The sequence below is a fragment of the Danio rerio genome, chromosome 9 (genome assembly GCF_049306965.1).
Source record: "Danio rerio strain Tuebingen ecotype United States chromosome 9, GRCz12tu, whole genome shotgun sequence".
Classification (NCBI taxonomy): Eukaryota; Metazoa; Chordata; class Actinopteri; order Cypriniformes; family Danionidae; genus Danio; species Danio rerio.
The window spans coordinates 263,838-285,785 of NC_133184.1; the positions used below are offsets into that span (position 1 = coordinate 263,838).

Sequence of the window (21,948 nt, forward strand, 5' to 3'; positions counted from 1 at the left end):
TTCAGGAGGCTTCTGAAACAGATGCCCGAGCCACCTCAGCTGACTTCTCTGGATGTGGAGGAGCAGCGGCTCTACTCTGAGCTCCTCCCAGGTGACAGAGCTCCTCACCCTATCCATAAGGTTCATTCCGCTGTGGCGACCTCTAAGCTGAAGGAAAATGAATGAATAAATTAATATATTTCCTGTGATTGGTCTGTACATGTTTGGAGGACCCCAAGGAACCTAACACATTTTTTTTCCCCAGGGCCAGCCCGAACACCAGCCGGTGACCCACTCACACCTGCGGCTTCTCCAGGATGGACGTCCAGCGTTCTCCAGCCTCAATTGGTCAACTGGTGAAGTTCCTCCTCTGTCGCCACTGTCCTGCTTGGTTTGGGACTTGTGGAGATGCACATGGATGGATTTGCTCTTCAGTGTTTGGACTCTCAGCAGTGAAGATTCAACCACACTGAACTGAACTGAGCTCTGAACACTGGACTGACACGGCTTCAGTTCACTAGAACTTCTGTGTTCAGCTGCTGCCACACAATCTACACTGTAGAAGAGCTGGAGTTTTATTCACTTGGCTAGAAAGTGCTTCTTCATTAATGAATTAATTAAATATATTTATTACTGTGTGACATTAGAGAAGTCATAATGTTTAGTAAAAAGGTGCTGTTCAGCTGCAGGCCTGCTGTGAGTGTGTGAAGGTCTGCATGTGTGCCTGTCTGTCAGAGGGACAGATATACAGAGAGACTCGTATTACTCTCCGTCATCTAACACCTGCTGAAAACACTCACAGTGACACACACACACACACACACACACACACACACACACACAAAGTGTTCAATCCTCAGTTCAGAGCAGTCTGGTTATTACTGAGTTAAGATTATCTTCTGTGCTGAAGCAAATATTAACTTATCTGTATCAGGGTCACACCTCACTGACTGAAAACTGGGATTATAGCACAGAAACACATCATCTACAGGTGTGTATGCTTGAACTTGCTTGTTCTGATGGCATGATTTAGTGGTTGTGTGCATTTAAATCTTTTCTATGTATAGTCTAGAAAACGTTTCTGATTTGTTCCTGTAGCTCAGTTTAGTGAGAGATCCTGAATTTGTTGGCCTCAAAAAAAGTTTCCAACTCAGATATAGAAGTTGTGTGTGTGGATTTGAGGATTTCATCATGCTCTCATGTGTACAAATTAACTGTGAAACCTTTTTGTGTTCATTTATTCCATAATAAACAGGTGTATGTAGGGTGTGACATGATCATTGCACTGCATTCGCCACCCTGAAATTACTTTATTTTCAATAAGAGAACCAGAAATCTGTCTCAACACGGAGTGGACATCCTCAGATTCCCAATTTCGCACTGCAAGGTCAACATTAGAAACACCCAGTGGTGGAAAGAGTACAGTAAAATCATGCTTAAGTACAAGCACATACTTGCCTAAAACTGTAGTGCAGTAGAGTAAAAGTGTCTGCTGTAAATATTACTCAGTATAGCTTTCAAACGTACTCAAGAGTAGGGAGTATTACACTGTGAAAAGCTGATGCGTTTACATGTAACTTGCACATGTGTGTGTGTAAACGTAAGATTCTGTAGTGCATCTAGTGATTGCCCAGCAGGTACACAATGTCATAAGACGTTAATATTAGGTTAGATTTAAGTTGTGATGTCGGGAAACCAAAATTCAGTTTCTAACCAGTGCAAATCAAATGACGTTGATATTTGGTTGATTTTAGGTTTTTAGAAAGTGACCAAAATCTAATGTCGCGCCAACACCTTAAACCAACATCACATTGACGTCACATACTGATATTATTTCATCAGGTATGGCAACCGAAATCCAACATCTGATAGACGTCATAGTGGTAACGTCCACACAACGTCAAGCTGTAACATCATTAGACGTTGATTTTAGGTTGATTTCAGGTTTAACGTTAGACATTGACGTTGGCCTGACATTGAGTTCTGACGTCAAACTGATTTTCACTTCCAAACAAAATGCACTGTCTCCAAGATGTTAGTGTACAAGGTCAATCTGACGTCATGTTGACGTCTTGTGCCTGCTGGCTGTTTAAGGCCATTTGGCTCATCATATAGTAAACATTTGCCATCTTCTCATCAGTGATGTGCATCTAAACAGTCTCTGGGTCAGTGAGTGTGAAGATTGTGGACATCTTCTTTTATGCACTTTAAATGCTTCTAAACAGTTTGCTGCAATTATAAATCATCTTGAGGTAGTTCATTATGAGGTGACTTACCTTCAGTGTGTGATTTGATCAGACAGGAACCACAGGACTGATCTCTCTAATCTCCATAGACAAGAAAAAATACAGTAGTGACTGCAGGATGAAGGAAATTAGTGGAGTAAAAGTACAGATACTGCAGTAAACGTACTCAAGGGAAAGTAAAAGCCCACATTTATAAAACTGCTCTCTAAATTACAATTCCTGAGAAAACTACTTTGTTACAGTAAATTGAGTATTTGTAATTAGTTACTTTACACCACTGGAAACACCTAATCACAGCGGCTAATATGTCAGTGATCATAGCACTTTACAAACATGTGTTTACAAGTCAGAATCTAATAATTATGATGATTTGTCAAGAGAGATATGAATACTCAGACCACTTCAGGAGGTGTTCTGATGTGCATGAGAGATGTGCTCTCGTTTAAAACCACATATTATGCGCACATGACGATCCACATTTCTTACAGGATGCTCCACTGACCTGTGGGGTTCCCCAGGGCTCTATTTTGGCCCCGTTGTTATTTTCCATTTGCATGCTCCCTCTCTGATCTATTTTGAGAAAATGTGGGCATCGTTGCAGGAATTACACACCGGTTTACTTCCCAGCACACAATTTAGTTTTTAATAGACGTTTAATAGACATCTAAGCATAAACAGCTTGGCTAAAACAAGACTAAACTTGGGCTGTCAGTGAAAATCTAATAGACATCTAAGAATAGCCCAAAACTAGACTATAGTCGTCAAGTGGACAGATTAGACAGACTCTATATGTGTAGTCCTTCATTTCTGTTTATTTGATGGCTAGTCTAGTTTTAACCTATGGACGTCTATTAGATGTTCAGCCCAAGTTTATCCTTGTTTGAGCTGAGATGACATTGTTTGGACGTCTATCAGACATCTATTAGACATCTTTTAAAAACAAAAAATGCTTGCTGGGTTGCTAGTGGTTAATGTAAACGCTTTTCAGAATCAGACAGATATCTGATCAGAGTAAACGCATGAAGAGAGCAGGTGTACACAAGCTGGAGTTTTCTTGAAGCTGGTGAGTGTCTCCTGCAGGTGCGGATTTCTGCTGACTGACTGCGTCTGAAGAGGCTGGACTGATGGCTCAATATGACCAGTGAGTGTTTGACAGATTAAACAGTCTTTCAGGAGCATTATATAAGATTACAGCTATCCTAATGCTCAATGTGTTCCAGACTGGAGGATAAAGACTCGCTGGACATCCACGATAACCCTCCAGCGCCAGAGAATGTGGTGAAAGAGGACGACAACACTGTACGTATGATCACCTTCTCTTATTAGCTCTCATTCAACACACATTTGTAAATACAGGAGTGAATTATTTGTGTAGCACAAAGCTTCCTGAAAACCCTATTCACAAACACTTGTCAGAACTGAGATATATTTAAATATGAACTGTTGTTTAACTTATTAAACTAAATTAATTAATAAATAAAGGGTGTGTGCTCCCTCATTCATAATCTGCATAAACCCACCTATGCCGGAAATCAAAATGCTCTGCCATCACTTTTGATTTGATTAAATATTAGTCATTTTTAAGCCTTGTTAAATTGAACTTTAGCTACTGTTTTTGCATTCACTAACATTAACTAATGGACTATTATTGAGTAGTGTTTTCAACGTTAGTTCTGCTGGGGCTTCATAAATGAGACCTGCAGTGTGTACGGTGAGCACACAGCCGACTCGGTCATCCTCTCAGGTGTATTTTCTCATCCTCAGGTGTATTTTGTGTATGATGAAGAGGTGGAGGAAGAAGAAGCTCCTCCGCCACCCACCCCGGAGCCCATAGTCCAGGTCAACGACAAACCACACAAATTCAAGGACCACTACTGCAAGAAACCCAAGTTCTGTGACGTCTGCGCACGGATGATTGTTCGTAAGTTCACATTGATAGCAAGTTACAATAACAGCACACATATTGTCTCAACCCTTTGCCTCATATGTTTGCATTGTTAAGGTAAACTGTTCTTGCCAAAATGAATGATCAGATACACACATAAGTTGCAGAAGAAACTCTACGATATGAAACGTATGCGCTGTGTGGTGTCTCTACTTTCAGTCAATAATAAGTTTGCGCTGCGCTGTAAAAACTGCAAGACCAACATCCACCACTCCTGCCAGTCATACGTGCAGTTCCAGAGATGCTTCGGCAAAATAGTGAGATGAAAAAAATATTTAATATACATGATTAACCCAGACGCTCAGCTTGAGTTTGATTAATCTCCCTCTCTCCATCAGCCTCCTGGGTTCAGACGGGCGTACAGCTCTCCTCTCTATGACCAGGAGATCAATAACCCGGGTGAGTCACATGTGTTAATAATCAGAGGTCATTTCTGATTTACATTACCATTTAGTCATTTAGCAGAAGCTTTTATCCAAAGCGACTTACAAATGAGGACAAGGAAGCAATTTACACAACTATAAGAGCAACAATGAAGAAATGCTGTAGGCGAGTTTCAGGAGTGTAAAGTGTAAGAAGCAAAGCATTAGTAATTTATTTCTTTTGTGTAATCCAGTTAGTGGTGGAGCCAGAGAGGCAATTGCAGATTAGGAAGTGAAGTGGAAAATAAACAGTTGAGTTTTTAGTCGTTTCTTGAAGACAGCGAGTGACTCTGCCGTTCTGATGCAGTTAGGGAGTTCATTCCACCAACTGGGCAGATTGAGCGCGAGAGTTCGGGAAAGTGATTTCTTCCCTCTTTGGGATGGAACCACGAGGCGACGTTCATTCACAGAACGCAAGTTTCTGGAGGACACATACATCTGCAGAAGTGAGAGCAGATAAGGAGCAAAGCCAGGAGTCGCTTTGTAGGCAAACATCAGAGCTTTGAATTTGATGCGAGCAGCAACTGGCAGCCAGTGCAAACGGATGAGCAGCGGAGTGACATGTGCTCTTTTAGCTTCATTAAAGACCACTCGTGCTGCTGCGTTCTGAAGCAGCTGAAGAGGCTTAATTTACATTAAAACAACTCTTGATGATGATGATAAGGGATGAAGCTGTGTTTAAAACACATTCAATATGCTGATAATTGTTGAAATGTGTACTAAACAACGAGAGATGAAGCTCTCTGCTCATGTAGTCTGTTATTTTAAAGCTTTAGCTTTCGGACTATAGATAGATGCAAAAGTTATAGATGCTCCCTCAAATAGTCCACTATTTAGGAGAGTATAGGGGTTAATTTTGAACACAGCTGTTGATTAGCTTGTTCTAGTGTGTTTGATGCAATAGTATCTGAATGCAGCCTTTATGATGCAAGCTGTGATTATATCACTCAGCGATGCAATGTCAGACACAGTGCACTCAATGGAGTGAGTGACATCACTGTGACGGGTAGGGTAAGGGGTGGGGTTTGGTGAGAGCATTAAAAAGCATTGGATGCAGCCCAGATTGCATCTGCGACAGCTCTGCATCCAGACATCCTCGATTGATGAGGGTTGGACTAAACTCTGCAGGATTAAGGCCCTTCAGGAACAAAGTTCTCCATCTCTGAACTGAACACTAACCTACAGAAGCATGTCTGTGCACAGGTCAGCAGAACCGCACAGATCCGGTGTTCGACACGCTGAGAGTCGGAGTGATCATGGCCAATAAAGAGAGGAAGAAAGGCTCAGAGGACAAGAAGAACGTAAGTGACCACAGGATATCAGGATGTTACTTATGTACCTGGCAGGTCTACTGGAGGATTGGGCAAGCAGGAGCCGATGGTAGTGCATCAGGAGAAGTATGAAGATGAACTGAGTGAAGATGCTGAGAGAGAGCAGCTCCTTCACAATTCATCTTCATAAACACCACGGTATACTTCCAATAAAGTGCTTGTTTTCTTTGTTTGTAGGCAAAAAGAAGCTTAATAAGACTGAGTGAAGTAAACTGTTTCTGTAAAAGAAGTGAGACTTTAGGACCAGACAAGACCTGCAGCACAGAGACTGTTGTAGATGTGTCTGAGCTCTCGCTGTTACCTATTATGAATGAATGAATGTATGTGTGTGTGTGTGTGTCTCCTGAAGATGATGATGATGATGATGGAGGAGGAGGAAGCTCAACAGCCCAAAGAGGATGAAGAGGGCGCTGAGGGTAAGCATATCTGCACCGTGTGGTTTTGGGTTGATTTCGACCTTTATTCTGACATGTGCGTCTTCCTTCAGTCTCTCTGAGGTTTTGTGGTGCTGTGTTCATGTGGTGTACAGAGGGGTATGGAGGAGGCAATTAGCCTCTCCTGATGAGGAGAGGCTACCTGATGAGCCTCTTCTAGTGTGTGAGCATTTAAGGTGCACAAGTAACGCGCTCTGCGCTGGACTTTAGACCTGCTTTTAGATGATCTATTGCACAGTCCATTTTAGTTTCTTAGAATAGCAGTGCTCCAACAATGCGCCTTAACACACCTCCTTTTCAGACCAGAAAAACCCATGCGTCCACAAAGTGGTGCAAATGGATTTATTATTTAAACAACATGGCACAAATTATGAAAATTACTGTTGCATTGGTCTGAAAATAGCAACACATTGCGGCATACCCGTCTTCTGCCTTATTGCACCAGGTGTATGATAAGGCCATAAAACTTGGTCATGTTTTGAGACTGCTTGGATAAAACACAGTCCATTATAAAATGATCTTTGTTTGCAGTGTGGTTATCACAAATGATGTAAAGCATGTTAATGAGCATGTTTTCTTTGAATTCTAGTGATGTCTTGAACTTTAACTACCTTCAAACATGAGCTTGGCCTGCTAATTTAGTTGTTTTATTAACGAGAAAAACATTTTGAAGGGAGGTTGCATCCACACTGGCTTTATGTATGAATTACCTACAGAATTAAGTGCTGAATGGGCATACTGTATACTTCATTGATAGGGAAGCAAGATGGAGACAAGAAAGACAAAACCGCAACAGATGACAAGGTAAAAGACTGCTGTGCTGTGCTGTGTGTGTCAGAAAAGAAAAATAATCCTCTTTTTAAGATTGGACTGGCATGTCAACATTAGGAAGCCTTTTCCTAGCTTCATGAGCCTTGACTCCAGAATCTTACTGGTATTGCCTAAAAGCTTCAAGTGTGCCTGCACTGACATGAAATTCTGTTCTTACTTAAGAGTCTGTGTCCTGTTTTTAGTCCATTATCTAAAAACTCTTAAATCAAGAAGCATTTATAGACAAGCAAAACAATAGTGTTGTTTTCAGAAATAATGAGTCAAAATGAAGAGAGTTTTTCATTCAAACAAGCAGAATAATCTTATTTTAAGCAGAATGAGATTGTTTTGGTTCCCCATTGACACATTCTTTAGCTTGTTTTAAGGAAAAACTTGCCTAATTTTGACATATTATTTCCAAAAAAAAGACATTTGAGAAAATGCTTCTTGATTTAGGAATTTCTTTATATTTGCACAAGAAAAAAGACACAAAGGGGTTTTGCAGTGTACTAATGCCAATTCAGTTTCTACTAATATTTAATTTTACTTTCACTATTAATATTTTTAAGAGGTTTTTCACCTTTATTATGACAGGACAGTAGGGAAGTCAGACAGGAAAGCACCGGGAGCAGAGAATGGCAAAGAATCTGCAAATGACCTTGAGCCGGGAATCGAACTCGGGTCACTGTGAGCACGTTGGTGTTATATGTCAGTGCACAATACCACTAGGCTACTGGCGCAGACCACTTCCACTATTAAAAAGCTAATTAAAAGTATAATGTTGTGTGTCGACGCCAGTAGCCTAGTGGTTAGTATGTTGACACAAAGCACCAATGTGCTCACGGTGATCTGAGTTCGATTCCCGACTCAAGATCCTTCCCCATGTCTGCTCCCCACACTTTCCTGTCTGTAAAATCTCAACTGTACTATCCCAATAATGATGAAAACCCCTAAATATCGTTATATAAAAAAGGTTTAATGCTGTGTAAAAGGTGTTGAATACTATTTTTTTGTTATTTACTGTTTGTTGTATTTTTGTGGGTCAAACATTCACTCATTAAATGCTGCTTGTTCAAACTACTGATTTAAAATGAGTTGAAACAGCACAATATTCAGCAGTTTTTGAGACACGTAATTGATTTATGATTTATGATTTATATTTTATCTACTTGAAGTTGTAAAAACTGAGCTGGGACCACTTGAAGAAATTGTGTGGAACCCAGTCTTTTATCCAGTGTTTGATGGTTGTGAGTGCACTTGTTTTGCATTTAATGACGGTGGGCATTGCTTTAACAGGCAGAGATGCTTCAGCGTACTCATGATGGAGTCTGAATCTGCCTCTGCTCCTGATCCTCCTTTAAACTCTCTAACAGACTGTATTTGATGATTGCAGAACAAGAAGCAGCAGCAGACCTTCAGTCAGTCGCATTATTATATGGCTCTGTATCGCTTTAAAGCCATCGAGAAAGATGATCTGGACTTCCAGTGAGTCTCATACAGCACATTCACATATTTAATATCAGTCAGAGTCATGAGCCGTGTTGACATGCACATATTCTCATGTAAACGGTGGAAGATGGAATTTAAAATGCTTAATGAAACACCAAGATGCAAATGAATTGTGGAAATGCTCAAAAACTGATGCGCTTTTATCTCATATGAAAATAGCAAACTTTTTCTGTCTGATTTTTGCTCCTGTTCATCAGCCTGTGGTGATTCTGCTCTCTTTGACTCATTGATGGAAACACTGCTTTACTCATAAATGTTATATGAAATATTCCTGATTTACACAAGTCTAATGCACATCTTTTGTGTGTGTGTGTGTGTGTGTGTGTGTGTGTGTGCACGTGTGCGTTTCAGTCCAGGAGATCGTATAACTGTTTTGGATGACTCTAATGAGGAGTGGTGGAGGGTGAGGTTTTTAATCTATTTATTTGTTTTATTATTATATTAATCTTGACGGCTGTACTTTCCTGTTCTTTTTGGGAATTTCTCCAACATTTTTGTGATCTATTCATGTTAAATACTGCCTTGTTATATTTATCTAGGTTCATTTATTACCTCCCCAAAAAAGTTACAGGCTGCATTTTTAAGTAGTAATATGTAGGAAATATAACGCTGTAATGTTAGATATTAGCATTTTGAAATGATGAGAGGAGAACTGGTGTTGGAGAACATAAGTTAATATAAGTTAATTAGGGTAACTAGGCAGGTTAGGGTAATTATGCAAGTTATTGTATAATGAAGTTTTTTTCTGTAGACTATCGAGAAAATTATCGCTGAAGGAGCTAATAATACTGACTTTAAATGGTGTTTAAAATATTAAAAACTGCTTTTATTCTAGCCGAAATAAAACAAATAAGACTTTCTCCAGAAGAACAAATATTATCAGACATACTGTGAACATTTCCTCAATCTGTTCAACATCATTTGGGAAATATTTAAAAAAAGGGGGGCGAATAATTTGGACTTCAACTATATATATATATATATATTCACATAAATTCACATATATCATATCAAATTCACATATATCACATATATGATATTGCATATCCATATATATCATATTTTTTATATAGTACATTCTATATTTAAATATATTTTCTGTAGCCTTCTGTAAGACACTGTATATGGAAAAAATGATTTTATCAGTTTTCTGTTGTGTTAAAGGGCAAGATTGGTGAGAAGACGGGTTATTTACCCATGACCTACATCATCCGGGTTCGAGCTGGCGAGCGGGTTTATAAAGTGACCCGATCATTTGTGGGAAACCGAGAGATGGGCCAGATCACCCTGAAGAAAGACCAGGTCAGTCTGAGCTGATGGAGATCTATAGCTGTGCCTCCATCCAGATATTTCTATGTGCAGTTTGGATTATCACATAAAAAATGCATGACGTAGACGCCAAGATGCGCATACAGATGGAAAAAGTGCATGAAAACTGATGTTCACATCATGACTGGTATAAACGTCTCATTCAATAAGAAAAGAAGTGTGCATAAACTACAATGGACACTATTTCACCAGATAATCCCAGCCATCAATATTTATGTGTACACTTGTATAGCACTAGCTAACTCCATTAGTGTCTGTGGGAAATCCTGAGAGAAGTTTTACTTAAAGGCAAACAGAGAGTTTCGACAGACACCATGAAATAATAAATGTTTCCCCACTGCTATTGTTAAACCTTTTGATTTTAAAGTTAATATACTTTTACTCTGTGTAAATATTATTGGACAGCAAACTTAAGCAAACTAATCAATTTAAATTAAATTAAGTTAATATTTCTACACCTGTTTATAAGGGCTAATTCACCCAGACATGAAAATCATGTTATCATTTACTCTCCTTCAACATGTCTCTCTGTCTTTCTTTCTTTCTTTCTTTCTTTCTTTCTTTCTTTCTTTCTTTCTTTCTTTCTTTCTTTCTTTCTTTTTTTCTTTTTTCTGATGAACACAAAAGTAGATTGAAAAAAGCTGGAAACCACTGACTTCTATAGTATGTGTTTTACTGATTGGTATGTGAGCAGTCGTCAGTGTGTTTGACTGTGTGCTGGTTCTGCAGATCGTGGTGAAGAAAGGAGAGGAGGTGAACGGATATTTGAAGGTCAGCACTGGCCGTAAACTGGGCTTCTTCCCTGCGGATCTGCTGCATGAGCTCTGATGATCAGCAGAGAAGGATGAAGAGAGATGGAGCATGCACACAGCGGCTGCGTTACACTCCACTTTTACACACACACTCACAAACATCCCTTCACTTGTTCCCTCAGCGAAATCCCTGCCGCTATTATGAAGTACATACCTGTTCATCAAGTGAACGAGTGAAGATTTAGATGTTGACCCTAGCTTTTGTCAGATTTTTCAAGTCTGGTTCATATGTCCAATATATGTCCTAGAATGCGATGTGATTGTGACGTCTCAACAGTGTAGTGCTCAAGTGCTCAAGGGCTTAGGGCACTCCATTTAAACCCATTCAGATGCTCCGCCAGTAGTGGACACATATGTAACCTCATTAATGCTGTACATCCAAGGGAACGAGATGAAGGGAAGTTAGTGAGTCAAGAACATAAAATATTGTACTGGAACGCAGCCCCGGTGTCATTTCAACACACAATACACTCTTCCAAATAAATGTGCCATGAAGAGCCAAATCAGGGCTTCACAGTCATCATTAAACAGACATAACTAGAGTAAGCTTTGATTTGACATGCCGTCCCATCTGACACTGTGAAAAGTCTATTTTAGTTTTTATTTCTGTTGAGGCTGAACAACAGCATAAACTACTATCACAATGATGACCACAGGTGCTGATTATGTGCTGTATTCAGTGTTAAATGCTCCTAATGTCAGTTTAAACACCAGTTTACATGACATTTATTGCTGTACTACTGAAAGCAGCAGCAGATCGTTCAGATCTTCAATACAATAACCAGCAGACACTGTGAGAATGAACATCAGGACTGAGACTCAAAACAACATCATCAGTCTCTCAGTAGACTATTACTGATGTTCAAGAGCTTTAATATGCATCGACTAGACTAAAAGCCGTGATCATTATCGGGGGTGCGGTGGCGGGTGTTTAAATAGATTGCTGGTTGCTGCGTTTGGTACAGAGAGGGTGAAGGATGGGGGAATGTCTTTAATAGAGATTGTCATTTCTAATTTAACATAACTGTTTGATTGATTGTTTTATTTTTGAGCTACAAAAAAGCTAACTGAAATGAAATGTTAAGTGTTGTTGATTAATCAGATTTTTGTCACTCACTGGACAGAGGAAACTGCAGAAGACATCAGTGAGTTAATCAAGGCTGGTGCAGCTGCACTAGTGTATCCAGCATTGAACTCTGTTGGGTTATAAATGAAGTTGTTCATGTTTTTATTGTAATAAGTTCATTATAAAATATTCTAATATATTATGCATTCATTCATCTGATAAAATTTATTTGTAAATATTATTAAGTTAGGAAATTTAATTGAACTTTAATGTAACACAGCTTTGTTTATTTATCTTCAGCCCACAGCCCTTAATCAACTTTGGTTTTTGACTCTTCATGAGTGAACGTTTGGAGTACCCCTGTCATAGAGGAAGCTTTTAAGATTCCCCAAAGCCTGTTAAAGTGAACAAGTTCTTTAAAAAAGCTCTTAGATAGTGTAAAGAACATTTTTCCCAATCTAAAGTTTTTGTCCCACTTTTTTGTAGAATGAAACACTTTCATGAATGTCTTCTGGACCTATTGATGTCAATAAATAAGCTTTATATTTAAGACTCAAGGCACAATAATAACAATAACATCTTTCAGTGGACACTGCTGTTTTATTAGGATCTGTATCACCGGCCTTTATTCACACTGAATGTTAGGTATTTCAGTGCTAGTTGTTTCAGAATGTCTGTGGTGACTTGTGCCGACATTATTCTCCTGAATCCTCCAAAGTGATGGTCTGATGGTGTTTGTTGTGTCATCGGCCGCTCTGAGGCGCAGATCATTTATCAAAAAAATAAAAATAAAAAAAGAGCAGTGCATGAAACTTCAGAGCTCATTTGGAGCAGTTCTCATGCTGACATTACTCTCTTATCACACATGATGGTTCAGAAACATGCACGTCTCGAGAGCTCTTAATGTGTGAATCAGGCATGTTTGATTAGGCCAGTGGTTCTCAATTTTGGTCCTTCTCAGAACTTACTGGAGGCTTTCACTGGTTTCTACCCCCCTACAAACCCTGATTGAATCTAATTTTGATATTAAAAGTGGCAAAACATTAAAAGAGCTTAAATAATTTCACTCTGAAAGAACAGACTTGCTCAATTCAACATTTTAGTGGATAAAACTCATGGTTTCAAAACTCAGGAGAAAACAACGCTGCATCTCTTTTGAGTGTCATCCTTATGTATGCTTTTGTAGCCAACTAAAACTTCACCAATTATAATAAATAACTTTCTCCTCAAACGACTGAAGTGCAGATTTGAGCATATGTAGAGCAGTTCTGGACACTGCTGCCTGCGTTCTGCCTGCTCTGATCAGTGTCAGCTGCTCCTCATTAATCAGTCAGCAGAGGAGAAGGCGTCAAGCTGAAGACACAAACCCCAAACAGAACACTGATCTGTCAAATTGTTCATCTGTTAGCTTTTTAAAAACAGTAATTAACAATTACCAAATCGTGTTCATATAAAGTGTGTTTGGTGTGAGTCTGTGTTTCTGTAAACATCATTTGACATTGTGTGCGTCTCAATCAGCACTCCTGTTCTATACTCTGCCCTTAATGAACTCCCATCTGACTTTTTTTTTTTTTTTTTTTTTTGGTAACTGATGGTTTAACTGCTTTATAACAGAGCTCATTTTCTCTTTGTCTACCTGAAATGTATTTATTTACTTTTGGTATTGTGTGACAATACAGATTGAGTGATTATAACAGTAAGCAATAAAGTATTGTATATTATTAATCTCTTCCACAATCCCCTCATGCATATCTACTAAATAAATATACACTAGTACTTCTATAGTATTTAATTTCGAATTTTGATATGAAGTTAGTTTTGAAAGTGAAAGATGTTCAGTTTCCCCATGCATCCACTAGAGGTCAGTGAACATCAACACAACAGCACTTGTGCTTTAGTCATCAGAACTCAGCTGTTCTTACTGTATAACAACAAACTGTACAAACAATTCCAATAAAAGACTGAACATCCTAATTTGCTATATAACTGTGTAAGCTGATGTGTGGCAGAAACACATCACTTACAACAAATAGAAGTTTCGAAAAGAAAGTAAAGCATGCATTTTCTGTACATTTGTATAATATAAGTAGTTAAGTATGTGTAATGCACAATCATATTAGACTGGCAATGAAAGCTAATGAATTTCTGGGAATTATTTAGTTGATTTTGCGTAACAGAAACTCTGTGTTTCAGTAAGACTTTATTTTAAGCTCTCCATTTCATTTAATGTACTTACGTAATTAAAATTAACTATGCATAATTTACATGAAACTATCCCTCAACCTTACCCTAAGCACACAGTAAGTCCATGTAATCAATTAACTTATACTATTCAGTAATAATTAGTAATAATTTAATTACTTCCACAGTTACAAAAGCATCTTAAAGGACACATTCTGCTTTCAGGGAAACGCTTTTAATCATTTCATTAAGCTTGGATAAGGCTGTATCAGCACTGGTGGGAGGCGTGTGTTGGTGTCTCACCAGTGACAATATGCTGCGAGTCTGATATTGCATTCAACGGCATAACCATGTTTATAAAAGAAAAAAAACTTAAGAGGAACTACTTTCTTCCGCCATTCATTCACATCTGCAGCTGACATTACTGTAGAGCTATTGAATGATTCTCTAGCGTAATGTCTAACGTGAAGGCTAAACAGCTTTTGCTCACACTTTAAGATTATAAGGCTGAACAACATGAAATGCCATCAGTCTATCCCAGTATTTCTCTGTTGTAATTAGGATTTTGCAATATTTAACCCCAAAAACACTAGCAGATTGTGTGGTATAAATACAGCACTACAACATACAAAACAGAGAGATCGACTCAGAGTGTCACTTACCAGATTTATAATGACTTCTTCAGATCTAGTTTGAAACTTATGTTGAGAAAATGCTGCTTTTCTCCCCTGATTATGCGGTCTCTGTCACCATCTTGTGGTGAAACGGCAACCCTCACTGTCCTTGGTCTGCTCAGACAGGCTGATGGCAGCCGATGCACTGAATCTAATGCTCCGAAATTATACATATTTAAAATTGGCACTGTCCTAAATAAACTGCATAGCTGCAATTTAAACAACTACATTCTCACCTAAAGAGCCTCAAAAGTCCATTATGTTGTCAAACAGCGGCAGTATTAGTCAAACTGTAGAGTGTCCTCTGCTTGTTGCTGTATGTGGGCGGAGTAATGCACAAAGGGTGAAGATGAGTGCTGTTATTTGCAGGATATTGCACGGCTATCAGCCAATCAGATTCAAGAACCAGACAGAACAGTTGTGTGTGTGAGTGTGTGTGTGTGTGTATATATATATATATATTACACATAAAAGGCAGTGATTAAATTCCTGCAAGCTCCTCTAGATTATTATTATTAATGTTTTCATTCACAGAATCATAATGCTCTGGCGTGACTGCTCAACACAACAGTTTTATTGATTTGTTTCTGTTGGAATGGATGTTCGTGTTTATTTTAGGTGATGTAAATTCAGCGTTTCCATGAGGGAATGTGACTCTTGGCTTCCGGAGGAGACCCTGAAACACACACAGATCTTCATTTGTGTTGATGAAAGCTCTGGGGGTTTGCAGAGTAAACAGTGTGAGTCTGACGTCTGCCGGCTTCCGCTGTTTGTTTGTATGGATTGCCAGCTCAGCGTGGAGAACGTGCACAGAAGAGCATGAACAGACGCTGGGAAACAGCGGGACTGATGAAGGACGAGAATTAAGATGCAGATATAAAGATAGTGGATGAGGAGATTCACCCCAAACCTCTGTGAAACACTATGAGTACCCAGAAAAACACTAATGTAAGCAATTATTAACCCTTGTGTGCTGTTCAGATTGACTCCACTTTGGTGATGTTGGGGCTGTTTTTGCTCAATTGACTTCCATTATGATATTATTTATTGACTGCAAAGCCCTGACAGCTGTTGGGAAGAGAGGCAGTTGGTCATTTTTACTGTTGACCATCAGTCGCAGTGCAAATAAAGCTGATTAAATAAGAGATTGGAGATTAAATTAGAGATTTTGAGGCCAAATTAAGACTCAAAACGAGCCCATGTGGATAAAAAACCGACCCAACAGCACACAAGGGTTAAAAATTGTTATTATCATATAAAGATAGTGAGGCTTGTTCATGAAAAAGTAACAAAAACAGTGCTTAATTACTATGCACTTACATTTGTGTACAGATGTTTTACATTGTACTTATGTTTTTTTAATTATCATGTAAATACATTTATAAATACACTCTTGTCCATTCCTTACACCTTAACTCACCCCTAAACCTGCAAAGTCGCTTTATAAATGTACATATGCTTTTTAAAATCTAAATATTACAAACTTTAAAGTATCTGATATGCTGATGGCCGTCACACGCATGATAATCGTCTTGTGCACAGGCTGCAATAGTGCCGAGACCAACTCATATCTGAATTTAAAAAGCCCACTCTTTCAAAACTTCATTCAGATCAGCTTCATGAAGGACTCACACAGACGCTCACAGTGCTGACGTTTAATCAATGAGTTGTTGTTGTCCTGAACAGATGATGATTTTACACTGAATCCCGGAGTTAGGGTCAGGCCTCGGTCTCCTTCCCATGATCCTCTGCTCCTCAGGTTTGTTTACACTCAGACAAACATCTGCGTCTTCTGTTGGCCTTTTCTCATGCTCGGCAGAGGAAGGTCAGGTCATCGCAGCTTTCTGGGATTGAAGCTGTTCGTACTGTATGTACTACTGTAAAGCTCTAATATCAATACAACTAACTCTAGTGACAGATGCTATATTCAGCTCGCTATCTCTTATCTTCATTATTATCAGTGCATTTTATTAAGATGTATACAGTTGAAGTCTGAATTATTCACCCTCCTTACCAAGTTTCTGTTTAATGAGGATTTTTTTCAGCTCATTTCTAATCCTACTTAGTTTTCTTTCCTCTTCTCCAGGATGACAGCACATAATATTAGACTAGATATTCTTCAAGACACTAGTGTTCAGCTTACAGTGACATGTAAAGGCTTCACTAGGGTAATTAGGGTAAAGTTAGGGTAATTAGGCAAGTCATTGTATAACAGTGGTTTGTTCTGGAGACAATCCAACACTAATATTGCTGAAGGGGCCAATAATATTGAGCTTAAAATGCCTTTAAAACTATTAAAAGCTGCTTTTATTCTAGCCCAAATAAAACAAATAAGAAATATTAGAGGAGATGCTGTTGAGAAAAGAATGAGTATTGCACAGGGGGGTGAATAATTTTGTCCTCGACTGCATTTTTGTAAATATCACCTCACTCTAAAGTCAGTCTATTTTTGACCACATCTTTATGACAAACGCTGACTCAGTGATCATGACGTCTTCAGAAATCTGGTCCTTCCTTCTTCAGGTTTTTGTAGTCAGTGTTAATGGCCAGAAACTGAAGAAGAAAACAGGCAGAAATGATTCTACAGCAACTGGAAACATTAGAGAAATGCTTTAGCCACATTGTCAGACTAGTGGTAACAGACCTCTTGAGTTATTTTTACAGTGTTACATATATTGCTGTGTTTATTCAATTAAAATACTCCCACGTCTTTAACCCAGATATCTGTGAATGAAGAGCAGGCATGTGTTGGTCTTGTGAACTTGGTTTGAAGACTATAAAATCAAACCATTAAGGAAATGACATCAACAGGAAATGCCAAATTACACATTTCTACACTGAGAAACACCCTGAGATCAGATCTCTTCTTCATCAGCAGTCAGTCACTGGTTTGTCTGTGTTGTTTCAGTGTCTGCTGAATTAACTGTGACTGCTAATAACTCTGTTGTGTCTTAATAAACATTTAATAGGTACAATGTAAAAGCACCCAGGTTACCTTCATTTCTTTAAGCTGAATCAAATTAACCTTTTGAGTCCATATAACTTATTTTATGTTAAACTGACTTAAAACTGCTTGCATCAATTATAAAATTAAGTTAGCACATGATTAACTTAGTTTAATAAGTTATAGATAAGCACTTTAGATAAGTACACTGCAAACAATGCTTCTCTCACTTAGAGATTATGTATTGCAAATATCTCAGATGAAATCAATCGAGAAGCATTTCTAGACAAATACATCAAGCTCAATAATCTGCCAGTGGGGTGAGCCAAATCATGTTATTTCAAAGCAAAAGCCAGTTTATTTTACCTACCCCTAAGAGTATTGTGCTTGTTTTAATGAAAGACTCGCTTCATTTTGACTCATTATTGCTGAGAACAACACTATATGTTTGGCTTGTCTAGAAAATGCTTCCTGATTTAAGAATTGTTTGATATTTGGACTAGAAACGAGACAAAATCTGTAAGTGAGAGAAGGATTTTTGCAGTGTATTTATCTTAAGTGTTATCCAAGTTTTTACCACATTTATATAATGACTATGGTAAATACACAGTGTGCACACATGAGGGGAAATCATGCTGATGTGAGGGTTTACCTTGTACTGGTAGCTGGGACTGAGCTGGTTCCAGGGTTCAGGGTTTGTGCTCTTATTCCAGCTGTGAAGAGCAAATAATTTAATTAATTCAAACATCTATTATCAAACAACAAAAAGCCTTTTCCAGTAAATTTGTTTTGTCTTTGGCGTCCCAGAATCATGTCACACACTATTGTAATGTATTCACAATCCACTTTAAATCCTGTCAAGGCCAAAGCCAGTCTTTCCTCCAGCAGCTGTGAGCCTGTGTAAGTGTGTAAAGTGTGTGTTCTGCACATGTGTGATAGTGTGCAGTGCTGTATTGTGTGTGTTGGTGTTGTATATTAAGCTACAGTAAGCTTGTAATAAACTGCAGCACATTCTCTGTTATTTTACACACTCATTCCTCTACAGATTATTTATTATATTATTTCAAACCACTAAAATGCCAATGAAAGTCACTTTGTTACTGTAGAGTTGAATTATCAGCATCAGAAGTGGACAGAGCAGAGATCAACATCCCATAATGCAGTTCACCACCACAGATAAACACAACACACACTAAATACAGAAGAAACTGCTCATTAACTGATGTTTTACATTAACATAGGAACATTTTGTGCTCCAGGGTGAGATTGGGTTAAATATTAAGTACAATAGGCATGTTTTTGGTGAACAGAACTTACACAATGATCTCAATCTACCAAAGAAAGCTGTAATAATTTCCTTACACGACATGAGGTCCTCTGGCCAGACGGAATAAATACGTGAACGCTCCACCCATGCCCAGACAGATGAAGAAGAACTGCGGGATCAGCTGACAAACAAACACCACAGACACTTTACATCAACCAGCAACATCAACATGCTACGATATTAGTCCATTCTTTAGATTATATATCACTGTTACATTTACACTACCACTCAAAAGTCTGTTTTTAAAGAACATTATTCTGTTCATCAAGGCAGCATTTATTAAATGTATAAAATGTTAAACATATATATTCAAATTTTAAATAACTGCTTTCTCAAAATTATTACTCCAGTCATTATTGATTTTATTACTATAACCATTAATAATAATAATAATAATAATAATAATAATAATAATAATAACAATAATAATAATAATAATAACAATAATACTATTAATAATAATAATAATAATAATAATGATAATAATAAAAAATAATAATTCTATTAATAATAATAATAATAATAATAATAATAATAATAATAAAATACTACTACTACTACTACTACTACTACTACTACTACTAATAATAATAATAATAATAATAATAATGATAATAATAAAAAACAATAATTCTATTAATAATAATAATAATAATAATAAAATACTATTACTACTACTACTACTACTACTACTACTACTACTAATAATAATAATAATAATAATAATAACAATAATACTATTAATAATAATAATAATAATAATAATAATAATAATAACAGAGTGATTTCTGAAGGATCATGTGACTCTGAAGACTGGAGTAATGAAGCTGATTATTCATCTTTAAAATGAGTGGAATAAATGATTAGGTCACACTTTATTATGATGGTCTGTTTGTTGAAGTAAAGTTACATTGCATCTACATGCAAACTACCTCTCATTAGATTATCAGCAGACTGTTAGATTGGGGTTAGTGTAAGTTGACATGTACTTGCAAAGTTTCTTAAAGTCAGCTAAATGTCTGTTGAAGGAGAAGTATCAGCAGATATTAAGCAGACGGTTTACTAATACTCAAATGGACCATCAAAATAAAGTGTTACCAATGTTTAAATTAAATGATAAACTACTTCTGAACAGTTATTTTATAGTGAAACAACATTTCATCCTACTGACCCTAAATGTTTGACTGGTAGAGTATTTAATCAGATTTTATGTTTACACACAAATATTTTTCATGTCTTGTTTTAATCCAAAAATCTTCTATAAATGCACAATTTCTAGACAACATGTTGCTTTATTTTGAGAAGTAACAACTAATAATGAAAGTAATCTCTCTTTATTTTCACTCATTATTTCTGAAAACAAGACTATCTTTTGTGCTTGTCTAGAAAATGCTGACTGATGGAAGAACTTGTGGATTTTTAGACTGAAACAAGACAAGACCTCTCAGTAGGAAAAGCCTTATTTTCAGTGTGTGTGGAGAATTATAAGAGATGAGATAAATAATAGTGCGCTGAAGCATTATAACTAGAAACGTAATGTTTAAAGAACAATGTTGAATCCCACATGACATCTACACTGTTTTACTCCAGACGCTTCACGAGGAGCTGCTGCATCAGTTCACACGTCTAATCATGTGTTACTTCTTCAGTGGTCAGAATAAAACATTAGAGCACATACAGAAGTAGAAAAGAGATGAAAATACTCACTCCTGGGTGTTTCTTGACCTGATCTCGAACTTTCCGCAGCAGCAGCATCTTTACAGGAGCAGAAGTCTCAGCACAACTGAGACGCGAGAGAGTGTGTGTGAGTGTGTACGTGTGTGTTACAGCTGCTGTGAAAGGGATGGAGGAAGGGGAGGATTCTCGAAGACTGATAATTAGAGAGAAACAACTGGAGGAAAGACGGCATACCACATACACCAGCGTCACCATCATCATCATCATCCCACAAAGAACACTCCGCATAGCTGACTGAGATGAAGATATATTTGCCGTGGAGTTCTTGAGTTTGTAATAGAGCTGCGGATCTCACATGATCATTTATATGCTCCATCAGATGTTTCTATGGGGTCTTCATGCTTGAGTCCTCTTTCCTGCAGAGTTTATCTCTAATGCTGATCACACACATGGTTCATTAACAAATTGGATCGCCATGACAACAGCTAATTACAACACAAAAGGTGGCTTTTTGACACCTGGTGAAAGACAAACAGCAGACGGACACAACCCTACTCGCACAGCGCAACAGTCTATTAGTGAGGTGCCACAAGCTGTGCACAGGAATCAGAGAGGGAAATACAGTGCTTTTTAAAGGGTCATCAAACACCAAAAACACATCTGTTGAGATGTTGACAGTCATATATGTGTCCCACATTGCTTAAAGCGCTATCAGGACACATATATTTAGCTAAAAAGTGAAAACTGGTTGTTGATTTGTTCTTCTGGTTTAAAAGTAAATGTGGAAGCTGCGTCACAGCGATAAGATCATTGTGTAAATTCCAGCGTGGAGCGGCTGGAACAAAGTTTACTTTATTCATGACGATCTGCATCTGTATAATGTGATTATTATGAACAGTATTATTGATTATCTGCAGATTTACAATAAACACAAGTATAGATGTGTTTAGCTGTGGGGTTTTGGAGGCGTCTGCATCAGCATATGTGGATGAGAACAGGACGTGTGTTTGGATATCACTCAGTTTTCTGACCACACTTCATTATTATTGTTCATTTATTCCTCTGCTGGAGATTAGAACTGAATTTGGAAACAGTTTTGAAGCAAATCTTTGTGCTTAACAAAGGAGATTAAATATGTGGGCTGATGGATGTGTTCAGTGGAGTGAGTTTCCACCGTTTCCTCACTCCACCAAAGTAAAGGAGTAAAGTAAAGAGGCTGAATGGAGGAGGCTCGTTCTTTATCCTCGTGCTGCAGATGCTCT

The 21,948-nt window shown here is 37.9% G+C and overlaps 2 protein-coding genes across 3 annotated transcripts; one reads left to right on the forward strand and one right to left on the reverse strand.

The window, feature by feature from the left end:
* The first annotated feature begins 822 nt into the window (after positions 1 to 822).
* On the forward strand, positions 823 to 13,118 carry stac3 (SH3 and cysteine rich domain 3). Of its 2 annotated transcripts, none has more exons than NM_001003505.2 (13): positions 823 to 970; positions 3,306 to 3,366; positions 3,446 to 3,524; positions 3,990 to 4,146; positions 4,330 to 4,427; positions 4,509 to 4,569; positions 5,796 to 5,893; positions 6,273 to 6,339; positions 7,115 to 7,161; positions 8,561 to 8,652; positions 9,028 to 9,079; positions 9,841 to 9,978; positions 10,735 to 12,433. In NM_001003505.2, exons 2-13 carry the CDS (start codon positions 3,350 to 3,352, stop codon positions 10,831 to 10,833), a joined length of 1,005 nt encoding a protein of 334 aa, NP_001003505.1. In that variant the 5' UTR covers positions 823 to 970; positions 3,306 to 3,349; the 3' UTR covers positions 10,834 to 12,433. The 2 variants fall into 2 exon arrangements, with proteins under 2 accessions (NP_001003505.1, XP_073767921.1); XM_073911820.1 differs by having other exon boundaries at positions 843 to 970; positions 3,214 to 3,366; positions 10,735 to 13,118.
* A 3,260-nt stretch (positions 13,119 to 16,378) lies between these two features.
* Positions 16,379 to 20,909, reverse strand: ndufa4l2a (NDUFA4 mitochondrial complex associated like 2a). The gene is made up of 4 exons (XM_001342673.8): positions 20,717 to 20,909; positions 19,045 to 19,130; positions 18,335 to 18,395; positions 16,379 to 17,291 (listed from the first exon to the last, which is right to left on the reverse strand). Exons 1-4 carry the CDS (start codon positions 20,762 to 20,764, stop codon positions 17,235 to 17,237), a joined length of 252 nt encoding a protein of 83 aa, XP_001342709.2. The 5' UTR covers positions 20,765 to 20,909; the 3' UTR covers positions 16,379 to 17,234.
* Positions 20,910 to 21,948: the final 1,039 nt, after the last annotated feature.

Bases quoted from the DNA above. Each gene is read 5' to 3' on its own strand.
- stac3 (NM_001003505.2), top strand. The intron at 4,147-4,329 runs GTAAGTTCACAT...CTCTACTTTCAG, and splicing joins CTGCGCACGGATGATTGTTC to TCAATAATAAGTTTGCGCTG. The intron at 5,894-6,272 runs GTAAGTGACCAC...TGTCTCCTGAAG, and splicing joins GCTCAGAGGACAAGAAGAAC to ATGATGATGATGATGATGGA.
- ndufa4l2a (XM_001342673.8), bottom strand. From the start codon at position 20,764: ATGCTGCTGCTGCGGAAAGTTCGAGATCAGGTCAAGAAACACCCAGGA. The intron at 19,131-20,716 runs GTGAGTATTTTC...TTTGTTTGTCAG, and splicing joins AGGTCAAGAAACACCCAGGA to CTGATCCCGCAGTTCTTCTT. The intron at 18,396-19,044 runs GTAAGGAAATTA...TGCTCTTCACAG, and splicing joins GCCAGAGGACCTCATGTCGT to CTGGAATAAGAGCACAAACC.